Raw genomic sequence first — 16,156 nt, forward strand, 5'->3', positions numbered from 1 at the left:
GTATATGTATCAACCAAACTGTTAATCTTATTAAAAAAAAAAAAATCAAGTTAATTTGACACGATCTATTTTCCATAAACCCATGTTGATTCACGTGAATTATATTAACCCCCTTTATTTCTTTCTTAACTGAATCTTGTATCATCTTGCTTGGATTGATGCCAGACTGACTGGCCTCTAATTATCCTGGTCATCCTGTTCACCCTTTTAAAATATTGGCACAACATTCGCTTGCTCCCAGTCCTCTGGAATTTTCTGGTGTTCTGAGACTTATTGAAAACCAACATCTATGTTTGAGTAATCTATCCAGTTAGCTCTTTTAAAACTCTTAGATGCAAATTATCTGGACCTGCAAATTTTAAAATGTTAGTAGTTGCTGTTTAACATCTTCCTGAGATGCTAGTGGAATGGGAAGAGTGCTATCATATATTATAACATCATCTGCTTTTTCCCAAATACAGAATGGAAATATTTATTGAAAACTTTTGCCTTGTCTGCACTATTATTGATAATTTACCATTTTTTCTCAAGGTCCCGTCTTAGGTCTTATGTTTAATATATTTATTACTACTTCCCCATATCCCATCATTTGGGGTCAGGCTGTCATGCAAGCATCTGCTATCTTTGTCTGTCCAGGGCTGCATTAAGGTCCATCTTCTTTGATGCAATCCACCAATTGCTTCCTGGGCTTTCACTGGGGTTGGTTTCCTATCAGCCTCTCCTGCCATGCTGTCTTCACCAGGTTCTCTTAATTCATCCTCTGTACATCTCCAAACCAGTGAAGTTGTACTACTTGGATTTTGTCAGCCACATCATGGACTTTGCCTTCCATCCCAATGCTTTCATTCTGAAATCTGTACCTTCATGTTACTCCTTTTAGTGCATGAAGACATCTCATCTTGAACACTTTGGGGGGACCCCAGTTCTGTACAGTTGGGTTTTCAGTCTCAGTGCCCTATGCTTGTCAGAAACAACACCTGAGATGTTATTCCATACTCATCCAGCACTCCCCAGGCTGGACTGAAACTAACATTCAAGCATGCCTGCTTCTATAACCCATCTACTAAGGTACTTGAATGGATCAGTTGGGTTTAGTCTTACTCCATTAATCTCTATATCCAGTTTCCCTATCGTACCTCTACTAATCCACATGACCTTGGTCTTAGTCATGTTTACTTTCATCCCATGCTTGCATAGCTGGTGATACTACTGGCTTACTATTTCATCTAGGTCTTCTTTTGAGGATGCCCTTATTGTTATGTTATCTGCCTATACCAGCTTCTCACCTTTTCTCTTTGGGATCTTCCTGCTGACATAGTCCATCAATATGATAAACAGCAGCTGACTGAGGGCCAACTTCTGATACAGTTTAACTTCCATTTCAAAGGGGCTTGTTATTCCAAAATATCTCTGGATCACAGTTATGCATTCACCATAGTTATTAAATCATTGGACACTCAATATTTCCTCAGTACTGTTGTGAGCATCCTTCTGTTTACTTGATCATATGCCTTTTCTCGGTCTTCTAAAAGCCCAGAAGCTACCCTGTTAAAGCTCTACGCCAGGGGTGGGCAAACTTTTTGGCCTGAGGGCCACATCTTGGAATAGAAATTGTGTGGCAGGCCATGAATGCTCACAAAATTATGGTTGGGGTGCGGGAGGGGGTGAGGGCTCCAGGGTGGGACCAGAAATGAGGAGTTCAGGGTGCAGGAGGGGACTCTGGGCTGGGGGTGAGGGCTCCAGCTGGGGGTGTGGGTTCTGGGGTGGGGCTAGAGATGAGGAGTTTGGGGTGTAGGAGGGTGCTTTGGGCTGGGACCGAGGGGTTTGGAGGGCGGGAGGGGGAATCAGGGCTGGGGCAGGGGGTTGCGGTGCGGGAAGGGGTGCAGGCTCTGGGGTGGGGCTGGGGATGAGGGGCTTGAGGTGCAGGAGGGTGCTCCAGCCTGGGATTGAGGGGTTTGGAGGGTAGAAGGGGGATCAGGGCTGGGGCAGGGAGTTGGGGCATGGGAAGAGGCTCAGGGGTGCAGACTCCAGGGGCACTTACCTCAAGCAGCTCCCGGAAGCAATGGCAGGTTCCTTCTCTGGCTCCTATGCGGAGGCGCAGCCAGGTGGCTCTGCATTCTGCACCGCCCCTGCAGCTCCCATTGGAGCACTAGAGGGAACCATTGGAGCTCATAGGAGCTGGAGGGGGGCCATGTTGCTGCTTCTGGGAGCTGCATGAAGCACCGTAAGTCCCAGACCCCACTCCCCAGCAGGAGCTCAACGGCAGTCTTAAAACAGCTGGCGGGCCAGATTTAGCCCATGGGCCGTAGTTTGCTCATCCCTGTTCTAGGCACTTCTCTATCCCTTGATGAATTGCAAACATGGCATCTATGGTTCCTCATCATTTCCTAAAGCTGAACTGTTCTTGTTCAGGGACAGGTTCCACAACTTTCCTAATTCGAATATTCAGGATGCATTCCAGTAACTTGATCCGGTGCAACAATAACTTATCTTTTGATAGTTTCCACATTAATGGATACTACCCTTCTTATGCATTGGGACAAAGATAGACTTCCACCAATCCTTTGGAATTCACTTGTTTCCCCATATGCCTTAACCATTCTGCTTATCCTGCTGCCTTACTGTTCTTCATTATCTGGACCACATTTCTCACCCCTTCCTCCATTGTCAGTCTCAGGCACCACATTAGGATCACATGTTGACAACTCCACCAAAACGGGGTTTGCCTCATGTCATAAATATAAAGGGAAGGGTAAACCCCTTTAAAGTCCCTCCTGGCCAGAGCAAAAATCCTCTCACCTGTAAAGCGTTAAGAAGCTAAAGGTAACCTCGCTGGCACCTGACCAAAATGACCAATGGGGAGACAAGATACTTTCAAAAGCTGGGAGGAGGGAGAGAAACAAAGGGTCTGTGTCTGTCAGTATGCTGCTTTTGCCGGGGATAGAACAGGAATGGAGTCTTAGAACTTTTAGTAAGTAATCTAGCTAGGTATGTGTTAGATTATGATTTCTTTAAATGGCTGAGAAAAAGAACTGTGCTGAATAGAATGACTATTTCTGTCTGTGTGTCTTTTTTGTAACTTAAGGTTTTGCCTAGAGGGATTCTCTATGTTTTGAATCTAATTACCTTCTAAGGTATCTACCATCCTGATTTTACAGAGGTGATTCCTTTATTTCTATTTACTTCTACTTCTATTAAAAGTCTTCTTGTAAGAAAACTGAATGCTTTTTCATTGTTCTCAGATCCAAGGGTTTGGGTCTGTGGTCACCTATGAAAATTGGTGAGGATTTTTACCAAACCTTTCCCAGGAGGTGGGGTGCAAGGGTTGGGAGGATTTTGTGGGGAAAGACGTGTCCAAACTACGTTTCCCAGTAAACCCAGTTAGAGTTTGGTGGTGGCAGTGGAGATCCAGGGACAAAGGATAAAATTAATTTGTACCTTGGGGAAGTTTTAGAATCATAGAATATCAGGGTTGAAAGGGACCTCAGGAGGTCATCTAGTCCAACCCCCTGCTCAAAAGCAGGACCCATCCCCAATTAAATCATCCCAGCTAGGGCTTTGTCAAGCCTGACCTTAAAAACTTCTAAGGAAGGAAATTCCACCACCTCCCTAGGTAACTCATTCCAGTGTTTCACCACCCTCCTAGTGAAAAAGTTTTTCCTAATATCCAACCTAAACCTCCCCCACTGCAACTTGAGACCATTACTCCTTGTCCTGTCCTCTTCCACCACTGAGAATAGTCTAGAACCATCCTCTTTGGAACTACCTCTCAGGTAGTTGAAAGCAGCTATCAAATCTCCCCTTATTCTTCTCTTCCGCAGACTAAACAATCCCAGTTCCCTCAGCCTCTCCTCATAAGTCATGTGTTCCAGACCCCTAATCATTTTTGTTGCCCTTCGCTGGACTCTCTCCAATTTATCCACATCCTTCTTGTAGTGTGGGGCCCAAAACTGGACGCAGTACTCCAGATGAGGCCTCACCAATGTCGAATACAGGGGAATGATCACGTCCCTGGATCTGCTGGCAATGCTCCTACTTATACAGCTCAAAATGCTGTTAGCCTTCTTGGCAACAAGGGCCCACTGCTGACTCATATCCAGCTTCTCGTCCACTGTCACCCCTAGGTCCTTTTCCGCAGAACTGCTGCCTAGCCATTCGGTCCCTAGTCTGTAGCTGTGCATTGGGTTCTTCCGTCCTAAGTGCAGGACCCTGCACTTATCCTTATTGAACCTCATCAGATTTCTTTTGGCCCAATCCTCCAATTTGTCTAGGTCCCTCTGTATCCTATCTCTGCCCTCCAGCGTATCTACCACTCCTCCCAGTTTAGTATCATCCGCAAATTTGCTGAGAGTGCAATCCTCACCATCCTCCAGATCATTTATGAAGATATTGAACAAAACCGGCCCCAGGACCGATCCCTGGGGCACTCCACTTGATACCGGCTGCCAACTAGACATGGAGCCATTGATCACTACCTGTTGAGCCCGACAATCTAGGCAACTTTCTACCCACCTTATAGTGCATTCATCCAGTCCATACTTCTTTAACTTGCTGACAAGAATACTGTGGGAGACGGTGTCAAAAGCTTTGCTAAAGTCAAGATACAATACATCCACTGCTTTCCCTTCATCCACAGAACCAGTAATCTCATCATAGAAGGCGATTAGATTAGTCAGGCATGACCTTCCCTTGGTGAATCCATGTTGACTGTTCCTGATCACTTTCCTCTCATGTAAGTGCTTCAGGATTGATTCTTTGAGGACCTGCTCCATGATTTTCCCAGGGACTGAGGTGAGGCTCACTGGCCTGTAGTTCCCAGGATCCTCCTTCTTCCCTTTTTTAAAGATTGGCACTACATTAGCCTTTTTCCAGTCATCCGGGACTTCCCCCGTTCGCCACGAGTTTTCAAAGATAATGGCCAATGGTTCTGCAATCACAGCCGCCAGTTCCTTTAGCACTCTCGGATGCAACTCGTCCGGCCCCATGGACTTGTGCACGTCCAGCTTTTCTAAATAGTCCCTAACCACCTCTTTCTCCACAGAGGGCTGGCCATCTATTCCCCATGTTGTGATGCCCAGCACCGCAGTCTGGGAGCTGACCTTGTTCGTGAAGACAGAGGCAAAAAAAGCATTGAGTACATTAGCTTTTTCCACATCCTCTGTCACTAGGTTGCCTCCCTTATTCAGTAAGGGGCCCACACTTTCCTTGGCTTTCTTCTTGTTGCCAACATACCTGAAGAAACCCTTCTTGTTACTCTTAACATCTCTTGCTAGCTGCAGCTCCAGGTGCGATTTGGCCCTCCTAATTTAATTCCTACATGCCCGAGCAATATTTTTATACTCTTCCCTGGTCATATGTCCAACCTTCCACTTCTTGTAAGCTTCTTTTTTATGCTTAATATCCGCTAGGATTTCACCGTTAAGCCAAGCTGTTCGCCTGCCATATTTACTATTCTTTCAGCACATCGGGATGGTTTGTCCCTGTAACCTCAATAGGGATTCCTTGAAATACAGCCAGCTCTCCTGGACTCCTTTCCCCTTCATGTTAGTCCCCCAGGGGATCCTACCTATCCGTTCCCTGAGGGAGTCGAAGTCTGCTTTCCTGAAGTCCAGGGTCCGTATCCTGCTGCTTACCTTTCCTCCCCGTGTCAGGATCCTGAACTCAACCAACTCATGGTCACTGCCTCCCAGATTCCCATCCACTTTTGCTTTTAATCTAAGCTGGTGAAAGTAAGCTTAGGAGGTTTTCATGCAGGTCCCCACATCTGTACCCTAGAGTTCAGAGTGGGGGAGGAACCTTGACACCTCACATAAGAGATTCTGACCGCCACCTTCCCAGCAGGCTTCTCTTCTCTGCCTGGGACTGTGAAAAATTGTCTCTATCCTGATTGTCTCTATCCTTGGAGTCTTCCTAACAGAACCCAAGTTGCCCTTATATCTCTCAGCATGTCCTTTTACATATTCACATGACCTTCCTATTCCCTCAGACCCCTCACTTGAAAAGCAATTCTGTGAAAGGGGGCCAGTCTTGGAACAAGTGCATGTACATCCCAGGACTAGTGCCTTGCTGCATAAGAGACCAAATATCAATCTTTGAACTGCCAAGAGAGTTTTGCTTCTGTGGGACAGTGCAGATCACAAAACCCAAAGTGAAGCACATGAGTGCTGGGGACAAAGTACTCTGAGTCAAAGGGATATGGCTACAGAATGAACTTCCAAAGGAGACTGGTTGTTTGCAGAGTCCGAGCACCTCAAGGAAATGTTGCAAAACCTTATTCATTGATAGTGCCTTTGCAGCATAAAAAGAATAACATTCACAACACTCCAAAAACAAGCAAACAAAAAGAACGGCCATACTGGGTCAGACCAAAGCTCCATCTAGCCCAGTATCTTGTCTTCCGACAGTGGCTAATGCCAAGTGCTTCAGAGGGAATGAACAGAACAGGTAATCAAGTGATCCATCCCCCTGTGGCCTATTCTGAGCTTCTGGGAAACAGAGGCTAGGAACACTTCTCAGAGCATTGTTTTTCCTCTGTACCCATCTTGGTTAATAGCCATTGATGGACCTATCCTCCATGAACTTATCCAGCTCTCTTCTGATTCTCTGGTCATGGTATTTGCCACAGCATCCTTCCCTTACCTCAGCATCATATTCCAGCATGTGAACTTTTACTTACAATCTGATACATCCTCCTTTTGGAAATTCTCCTGTGGATGACAACCCTCCTCCCCACCCATGGTGAATGTGCCCATGGTATTGGCCAGAAAGCAATGTCCATTGTGGTTACCTGCCTCCCCCCCACAAGGGTGGAAACCCAACTTTTCTCCACTTTCCTTTGACTGCTGATGGTGGAGCGAGCTCGGAGCACTGTACCCTTAATGCTTGTTCTGTCAGATTTCTCTTTCTCTGAACCTTTTGGGTGCTGCTTTTTAATGTAGTTAATTTTTTTAAGTGCCTGTGCTGATGGGGGAAATCCGGTATGGCTAGACATCTTGGGCTGCTTCCCCTAATATCAGACACATTGGTCCAGTTTTCCCCTCTAGCTATTTTCCCTGCCTTGGATCCACTGACACTGCAAGCAGCATGGGTGAGGTTACTAAGAAAGCCACCTGCCCTTGTGTTTGGGGAGGTCAAAACCCAGATGTGCGTGATCTGTAAAGAGCAGGAGGGCTGTCTCAGTTCTCAAGTGCTGGGGAAGCTCTTCAGGCCACCTGGCTAACTTTGAGAGAGATCTTGATTCAGGACACTTATTGACAAAATGGTTTTTTACCTGGCATCTGTACTATTGAGGTCCCTGCTCTTCTGGAGATGATGAGGAGAGTGAAGGCTAGTGCCAGAAACTCTTTACTACTGAGCTTTGCTATGCTGTCTTAGGCCTCTGACATGGCTCTCAGGGGCTGCGAGATGTATGGGCCTGTGGTGCCCAGGCTCCAGCAAATTCAGGACCCAGGGGGCCTGGCTCCACCAGTGTTTGGGGACAGGTCTCTCCCCTTGCCCTGCCTCCTGCCCCCATACACCCCTCCAGAGTGTCCCTGCCTGCCCTGGTACATACCCAGACTAGCACCTGTGATTGGTGACCTACAAATCGGAGAAAGAACTGAAGTGATTGTGCATTTAAATCTGTATTTAGGGCATAAACAAAACTGTGTGCAAGGGAGTAAAGATTCCTCCACAAAGAGTAGCTGATATTTAACCTGCTACGCTGATACGATTCAAATAAATTGTGTTTGCTTATTCGCATATACAAACCCTGCTGTAAGATCATGTATTTGCATTACTTGAGAAATGTGCTTCTCAGATCAAAACACCAGGAGCCCTTTACTAAAAAAGTAGTGAGACTTCTGTGCATTTGACAGGTTTAAATCAGTTCCAGTGTAGTCTCTCTCCTCCCACTCGGACAGCTGAGATCAGCCAAGGAACGTGAACTGGCCTAGAGCTGTAGGTATGGAGGACTGTGCATTAGAAGGCCCTCAAACCGGGAACTTGCATTTCCCTTTATTTGATAGGCACTAGCCTGCAGGCTTCCAGAGCACACTGCAAGCGCATTTATTTATCCAGGCTTTTCCGAAAGCTGGAGTTAGGCTGGAAGCAGTTTTAGTATTGTTGATATAGACAGTTTATTTTGGTTTGTGATTTCATCCTAGCACTATCGCTACGGGAGCCTGCATGACCATGAGAGCTTTATTCCTACAGGACTGGTTATCTGGCCAGAGCATGTTCTCTATCACCCCCAATCTTGGAGAAACAGGCACCTCTTCCTACTGCTACTGGCTCTCGCCAGCTCTGCCCCCAGTGAGGCAACCCCTGCAATGCTCTCCCCTACTAGCCCCCCACTCCTCTTCCTCCTGGCTAGGCCCCCCCAATGCTCTCCTCTGATAGCCCCCCTCCTGTTCCCCCTGGCAAGCCCCCCACTCCTCTTCCTCCTGGCTAGGCCCCCCCAATGCTCTCCTCTGATAGCCCCCCTCTTGTTCCCCCTGGCAAGCCCCCCACTCCTCTTCCTCCTGGCTAGGCCCCCCCAATGCTCTCCTCTGATAGCCCCCCTCCTGTTCCCCCTGGCAAGCCCCCCACTCCTCTTCCTCCTGGCTAGGCCCCCCCAATGCTCTCCTCTGATAGCCCCCCTCTTGTTCCCCCTGGCAAGCCCCCCACTCCTCTTCCTCCTGGCTAGGCCCCCCCAATGCTCTCCTCTGATAGCCCCCCTCCTGTTCCCCCTGGCAAGCCCCCCACTCCTCTTCCTCCTGGCTAGGCCCCCCCCAATGCTCTCCTCTGATAGCCCCCCTCCTGTTCCCCCTGGCAAGCCCCCCACTCCTCTTCCTCCTGGCTAGGCCCCCCCAATGCTCTCCTCTGCTAGCCCCCCTCCTGTTCCCCCAGAGCTCCCCTGCTAGCCCCCCCATTCCTGTTACTCCTGGCTAGGCCCCCCCAATGCTCTCCTCTGCTAGCCCCCCTCCTGTTCCCCCTGGCTAGCGCCCCCCCCCGGGTCAGGCACCCCCCAATGCTCTCCTCTGCTAGCCCCGCTCCTTTCCCCCCAGAGCTCCCCTGCTAGCCCCCCCACTCCTGTTACTCCTGGCTAGGCCCCCCTCCATGCCCTGCCCCCTAGCTAGCCCCCCATGCGCTCCTGCCTGTGCTGTCCACGCCTCCCCGACTAGCCCCCCCCTCTTTTCCCCCCCCTGCTCTGTCCTTGGCTAGGCCCCCCCAGTGCCCTAACTTGCCCCCAGTTCTCTGCTCCGCCCCCCCCCCCCCCCCCCCCGCCGAAGCTGGCGCGGCAGCTGAGGGGCCCCGGCCCCAGTCTCCACTCCGGGAGGGGGCGGGGCCCGGCAGGGGGCGGGGCCCGTTATGCTAATGAGCCCGTGGGCGCGGCTGGGAGCCCGCCGCGGCGAGCGCGAGGCGCCGCTGCTGAGGGGGAGGCTGGGGCCGCGCCGGGCCCATGGAGGCGGCGGGAGGCGGAGGCGGCGCCCGCGGAAGCCGGACCGGGAGCCGCGGGGGCATCCGGGTGCTGAAGGTGAGCGGGCCGGGCCGGGCCGGGCCGGGCCGGGCCGGGGGGGGCTTGGGGCGCGGCCGGGCCGGGCCGGGCCGGGGGGGGCTTGGGGCGCGGCCGGGCCGGGGGGGGCTTGGGGCGCGGCCGGGCCGGGCCGGGCCGGGCCGGGCCGGGGGGGGCTTGGGGCGCGGCCGGCCCTACCCCGGAGCGAGGGGCCCGCGGCCGGAGCAGGGCCTCCCCGTGCGGCGCGCTCTCCGGCCCCCGACGGGGCGCACGGTGCCGGCCGCCGCGGAGCGCTCGGGGCGTCAGACCCCGACGTGCCGGGCCCGGGAGAGGCGGCGCCGGGCGGCGGCCCCTGCTGCCGGGGGCTCGGGGCGGGGGCCACACGCTCGCGGCGCTGCCCTCCGGGGCTGGGGGGCCGGCGGCGGCGCCCAAGCCCGGGGAGCGTGAGCTGGAGACCCGCGGCCAGGGCGGCGTCCTGGCGAGCGGGTGGAATAAGCGCGTCCCCCCGCACGTCGCGGAGAGGGGAGCCCTGGCCCCCGGGGTGATCTGGGGGCCCCCGGGGTGATCTGGGGGCCCCCGGGGTGATCTGGGGGCCCCCGGGGTGATCTGGGGGGCCTTAATCAGGGTGCGGGCAGGGCGCCGGCAAGTTCCCCAATGCACCGTTCCGCCCGCGCTCCCCAACTGCATGTGGGCATCGCCCCTCGTTTCCCTGGCTTGATCCTGGGCCCGCAGCTCTTCATCCATCTGCTGATCTCACACTGGGATGCTTCTTGGTGGTGGACGTGTCTAACGGGTCGTCATCCATCGTGTCTGGCTCCTGAAGCAGTCTGTGAATGTCAGAAGAAGGGAATTTACCCCTTGGCAGCCCAGGGAGTGGGATTTGGATTATGTGAATTTCTCCTCCAAGACCTCTCGCAGAGGGAACCCCGACAGACTTCTAATGGAGCCATATGTTGGTTACATTGGTTTCCTAATAATGCTGTGGTCAGAAGTTCATGGTGATTACCATAGTATAGACAGGACTTAACTTAAAACCATGACATTCACTTGCCCCAGAGGCATATACAAAACCTCTCCCCTTCCCTCCAAGAAGGCATACTTTTCTTTTACTCCCTTTCTTTGGTATTGTCTGGTTCTGTATTTATTCAAATAGCATCACCAGTGAGCCTGGCACTTCAGCAAAAATAAAATGGTCCTTGCCACGAGAAGATTAGTCTGAGTTAGAGTACAGCAAGGGGTGGCAAATTGCAGAGTTGATGACAACAAGGGAGGCATCAGCAAAAGTTTTAGTGTCAAGAAATGAGACACACTCTTGTGTTGATATGATGCTGTCTTAAGAGTAGAACACTTAACACAGCACTAATAAATAGACAAGCTTAAATGGTAAAAACAGAGAGTGGTGAGGGATCAAGATTTGGAAGAAGGGGTTCTTAAGAGCCAAGACTCCTGTGTTCTCGCCTCAGTTCTACCGCAGGCTTCTCATGTGACCTTGAGTGAGTCACTAGCTGGTTAAAAGTACTTTAAAAATAGTTCCCTTACCTGTGTTATTAGTAACACTTCCAGCTTGTTTCACACAGGATTCTGTGTTGGGAAAGGGCATTTATTTGGCAAAGCCAGCAGAACTGCTTGCTTTACTCCTACTGTACTTGAGATCCAGCACACCTCTTCTTCTGAGGAGTTTCATACAAGGAGGCAAAAACAGGAGTCCTCAGTGCCTGCTGTGCTTCCCTCCAAATTATCATCTTTGCTGTCATAGTCTGAGTGTCTGTGTATAGTTGCAGCCTTCCAGCAGCATTCCAGTCATGCTCTGGCTTCCACTTGCAGGGTGACCCCAACACACTCCTGGTCCTGGATTTTCCCCAAAAGGTGTGTTCTGCACTGTCCAGCTTTCTTGGCGAGAGTTCAGATATTAGAGGTCTGTTGCCTCTGTAAGGAGTCAATATACAAAAGTTTGGTACTTTAGTTGGCATTACCAAACAATTCAGTTTAAGCACAACAATGGATTAGTTTTGACTAAAGAATAAAACAAGTTTAATTACAAAGAGGTAGAATTTAAATGAGTACAAGTATAAGGTATTAAAGTCAGAAATGGTTACAAGAGAAAGAAGAAACGCTTTCTAGTAACTAAAACTTAACAAACTAGACTTGGTTCAAGGTAAAATCCTTACCACATGTTCTTAGCAATAGGGCTGACCAAATTCTCAGGTCAGAACTCCTCCCAAAGTCCAAAGGCTGTTGTCTTAGGTGAAAGAGATAGGAAGAGAAGGAGAATATCTGGTGTGTTTTTGTCCCTCGCTTTTATAGTCCAGTCAACCTTTGAAATGTATTTGCCTGAGGGTTACCCCTAGATAAAGTGCCTTCCCACTGTGAGCATAGAGAGTGCCTGCCTTCCTCTGTTGCCAAAGAATGGCCACTTGACGGGTGATTGCCAATCAACTTTGCTGACACCTGGCTAGAGGCATTAGCGCGTCCTTTGAGATTGAGAAACAGGTTTACCCCCTTCCCTGGTGTAAACATTTCAGACAGAATTTCAGTTTATGTTGATAACTCTTAATATGCATTTTATACATACATTACACAAAAATATTGATCAGTGTATTATCAGTTTTTAAATGATACCTCACAAGGCATATCTTGTACAAAGATTATTACAGTAGTGTGTAGGGTGTGACTGCAGCGGGGCATTCAGTCACAATGATCACATAAAGAAAAGGAGGACTTGTGGCACCTTAGAGACTAACCAATTTATTAGTGCCACAAGTCCTCCTTTTCTTTTTGCGAATACAGACTAACACGGCTGTTACTCTGAAAAATGATCACATACTATTTTTGCAAAAAGAAAAGGAGTACTTGTGGCACCTTAGAGACTAACCAATTTATTTGAGCATAAGCTTTCGTGAGCTACAGCTCACTTCATCGGATGCATACTGTGGAAAGATCTTACTTTCCACAGTATGCATCCGATGAAGTGAGCTGTAGCTCACGAAAGCTTATGCTCAAATAAATTGGTTAGTCTCTAAGGTGCCACAAGTACTCCTTTTCTTTTTGCAGATACAGACTAACATGGCTGTTACTCTGAAACCATACTATTTTTGTTTTTTTTACACCAGACTCCACCTCTGTTAGTGCACAGGATGAACCTGATCTGGGGATGAATATGGGGATACAGTCGGCTGTTGTCTATAGGACCCTGCCTTGTTTATTGCAGAAGTTTGTTGGTGACGCTGGACGCTCTGTGCCGGCAACAGTTGGAATATGTGTAGTGAATGAGGCAAGGAATTGCAGGAGGAGAAATGATGGTTTCGTGGTTAAGACAAGTGAATGCTGCCCTGGAGAATTGGATTCTATTCCTACCTCTTCCACAGAGTCACTGTACTATTAGTAGAAGGGCAGGAATAGGATTGCCCAAAACTAAAGGCCTACCCTCTCAGCTAAAGGGGCAGAACCACTGAATCCAGGTTACAAGTGATTTCTGGGGGCATGAAGTGGGGAAAAAAATAGGAGTGGGAGTGAGGTCAAAGGTTAATAACGAGGGATCCAGAGGGGGACACTGAGCAGAGAGCTCCAGGCAGTGCCCACTGTTCCTCAAAGGCATCTAAGGAGGAACTCTGCCTGGAGGTGAGAATGGACAAGGGAACAGAAATAGGCCCTAAGTCACAGAGCACCCATGCCCATCTAGCTTCTTCCTCCTGGAGTGGTGGATGGTCAGCGCCAGGAGAAGGTTGATAAGAAGGTCTCACAACTTTGTGGGGTCATGGATGGGGTGTGCCAGGAACAGGGGAAAGTATAGGCAGAACCTCAGTAAGAGGGACTGCAACCTGACATACCCCATGTAGATGTATGCTAGGGTCTCCCCCTCACCGCAGGAATGACAAGTGTTGGGAAAATTCGTGAACTGTGCCAGGTACAGGCCTATGTTTGTGGCTCTGTGAAGGAGCTTTCAACAAACATACCCAGCGGGCTGTGGGCTACAGAGTCACAGTGTGATTTTGGGTAAGTCACTTAAATCGAACTTTTCACAGGTGACCACTAATATTAGTTCCTCATTTTCTGAATGCCTGACTCGAGACTCCAGGGTCTGACTTCAGTTGCTGCTGTGAGTGCACAGCAGCTCTGCAAGTCAGTGAGAGGTGTACTGTGAACATATAAACGTATAATGCTAATTACTCTAAATCAGGTCCTAGTTATCTAAAATTGGGCACCCAAAATCAGTAGAAACTTTTGACCTTGATCTCTGTCTCTTATTTCCCTATCCATAAGATGGGGATAGTATCATCCCCTCTTCTCATAGGGGTGTTGTGAAATACATTAATTGTTTGTGAAGCATTTACATACTATAGGGGTGAGCTCCATAGAAAGTCCAGGAAGAAATTAATAATTCTGTCTTCAGAGCAGGGTTTAAATAGTGTGCAGTAAACAAGGCATGGAGCCACACAAAAAACAGTGAGAAAAAAAATATTGAATAACTACCCATTAATTGAGTTGTATCCATCTTGTGCCCTGGGTGAGGCTGGTGTCCTGTGGAAATGAATAGTATATGATCATGTAATTAAAGATAGCATCATAACACATATGCCCAAGGGAGCCAAACTAAGGCTGCACAGGCCACCTTAATTCTGGCATTTCCTAACTTCTGAGTGCTTAACTTTGCAACTCTTACTGATGTTTGGTTTCAGAGTAACAGCCGTGTTAGTCTGTATTCGCAAAAAGAAAAGGAGTACTTGTGGCACCTTAGAGACTAACCAATTTATTTGAGCATAAGCTTTCGTGAGCTACAGCTCACTTCATCGGATGCATACTGTGGAAACTGCAGAAGACATTATATACACAGAGACATGGTGTATATAATGTCTTCTGCAGTTTCCACAGTATGCATCCGATGAAGTGAGCTGTAGCTCACGAAAGCTCATGCTCAAATAAATTGGTTAGTCTCTAAGGTGCCACAAGTACTCCTTTTCTTTTTACTGATGTTTGTTTAACATAATTTGTGTGTGTGTGCGCGTGTATGCAACTTCCTAGCTTTTAAAAAAGCAAACCAAAAAAGACCAGTTCCATCACGTGGCATCACACTGACGCCCATGTGGTTCATCAGCAGGGTTGAAACCTTTAGATCCACCACAAGGACTTCTGCTACTTGAGCTAACAGAGTAATCAATAACAACAGTAGGTTGGCATCCTCTGTGTGGACCAGCACTGCAGGGGGATGAGACACATACTTTGAGTCAGTTTCAGCAGATATTTGCTGACAGCAGAGGAATGATGAGACTTGGGAATCTTGAGTTCCATTCCAGGCTACTGAGGGAAATGTGCTGTGGTGGGTACAGAGACTTCTTCTCTTTTCCCCCCAAGTTTGACCCCTTTAGTCCTGTCCCTGTCCTGTCTCTTCCCCACCCCAGGCTCCTCATCCCATTCTCATTCTCTTTGCCTTCCCAGTCTCACCTCCTCCATCTTTTTGTCCCAGTCCTAGTCTCACTCTCTGGGGTCGCTCTCTGAGTCCCAGTCTCCCCCCTTTCTCTCCACACTTAGTTCCAGTCTCTCCCCTCCCTGTCTCTTGTTGAGGCACACTCAGTTCATGCCGTGCGCTCTGCTTCTTGTCAGATCTGCCTCCTCTCCATCCACCTGCCCCCATTTCCTACCACTGGTTCTAGTCCCCAGTCTCATTGTCCATCCAGCCCCAGTCTTCCCACTTCCTTGTCTGATTTTAGGGCTCTCCCAGGCTCTTTCCTTCCCCTCACCCTACTGTGTACCACACCGGCTCTCAGTGTCACCCTACCTGTCCAGTCAGTTCCAGTCTCTACTCCCCCTGCTCCCAGTCTCCATGCCCAATTTGTGTCGTCGTCCCCCTGTGCCAATTTCACCAGACACTTTGTCCTAATCTACTCCTTTCCCTCCTCCCAATTCAGCTTTTGTCCCCTGTGCATTTGAATCAAACAGCTTCTATCTTGTTTCTGCCTAAATGCCCTCTGGGAGATCATTGAGAACACTGAAGAGACAGGCTCCTGCTCTCAGTTCTAATGTCTGGTGATCCCACCACAACCTGGAGCAGCTGGTAAATGTCATTATGGGGGAAAATTTGGCTTTGTGCCTGTATCCCTGGGCTCGAGCATGCTCTGTGGTAATGGTGCACGTGTAGTTGAGGAGCTCAAGCATGCTCAGTTGCTCTGTGCCGCTGGAGGATGTGCAATCTCAAGCATGGTCAGTAAGGACAGAATCTTCAGAGATTTTTGGCTACTAAAATCAAAGAAGCCTGCACTGAGTGTGTGAACTGTGATTCTTCCCTCCCCTCCCCAAAGTTTATAGTTTGGCCTAATTTGGGAAAATTTTAATGGGAATGTTAAAAGGCATATTCCTGACACACAGGCCAGCCAGACCTCCTCCCCTTTTCGTGTCCCTGCTCCAAAGCATGGGGGCACCAGAACTTTTCAAAGAATTCTTTAACATGGGCATAACATAAGAATTGCTATACAGTGTCAGACATTTTTCCCTAGCCTCGTTCTCAGAAACTGTTTTGCCTGAAATTTTCTAAAAAGAAGTTCAGCTGGAAACAGACACCCGGCATGGAAAATTGGAGCCCAAATGGTTAAAATTTGGCAAAGATATAGGCAATTGAAAACAGGGTCTTATAATGGGAAATGTCTTGGGGCTTCAGCTCTGTGTGAGGCACCTGCCGGGGTTTGGGGC

At 49.2% G+C, this 16,156-nt stretch overlaps 1 protein-coding gene across 4 annotated transcripts in view; it reads left to right on the forward strand.

Moving 5' to 3' along the window:
• The first annotated feature begins 9,352 nt into the window (after positions 1-9,352).
• PHLPP2 (PH domain and leucine rich repeat protein phosphatase 2) overlaps positions 9,353-16,156 on the forward strand; it is a 143,512-nt gene continuing 136,708 nt past the window's right edge. For all 4 annotated transcript variants that reach the window (XR_012154557.2, XM_073308382.2, XM_078848154.1 and 1 more), the window contains exon 1: positions 9,353-9,496. Coding sequence is in view for 3 of the 4 variants with exons in the window: in XM_073308382.2 (XP_073164483.1) it covers positions 9,422-9,496 (75 nt within the window). In the remaining variant the exon portion in view is untranslated. The remainder of the gene's footprint in view (positions 9,497-16,156) is intronic.

This window comes from Lepidochelys kempii, chromosome 12 (genome assembly GCF_965140285.1).
Source record: "Lepidochelys kempii isolate rLepKem1 chromosome 12, rLepKem1.hap1, whole genome shotgun sequence".
NCBI lineage: Eukaryota > Metazoa > Chordata > Testudines > Cheloniidae > Lepidochelys > Lepidochelys kempii.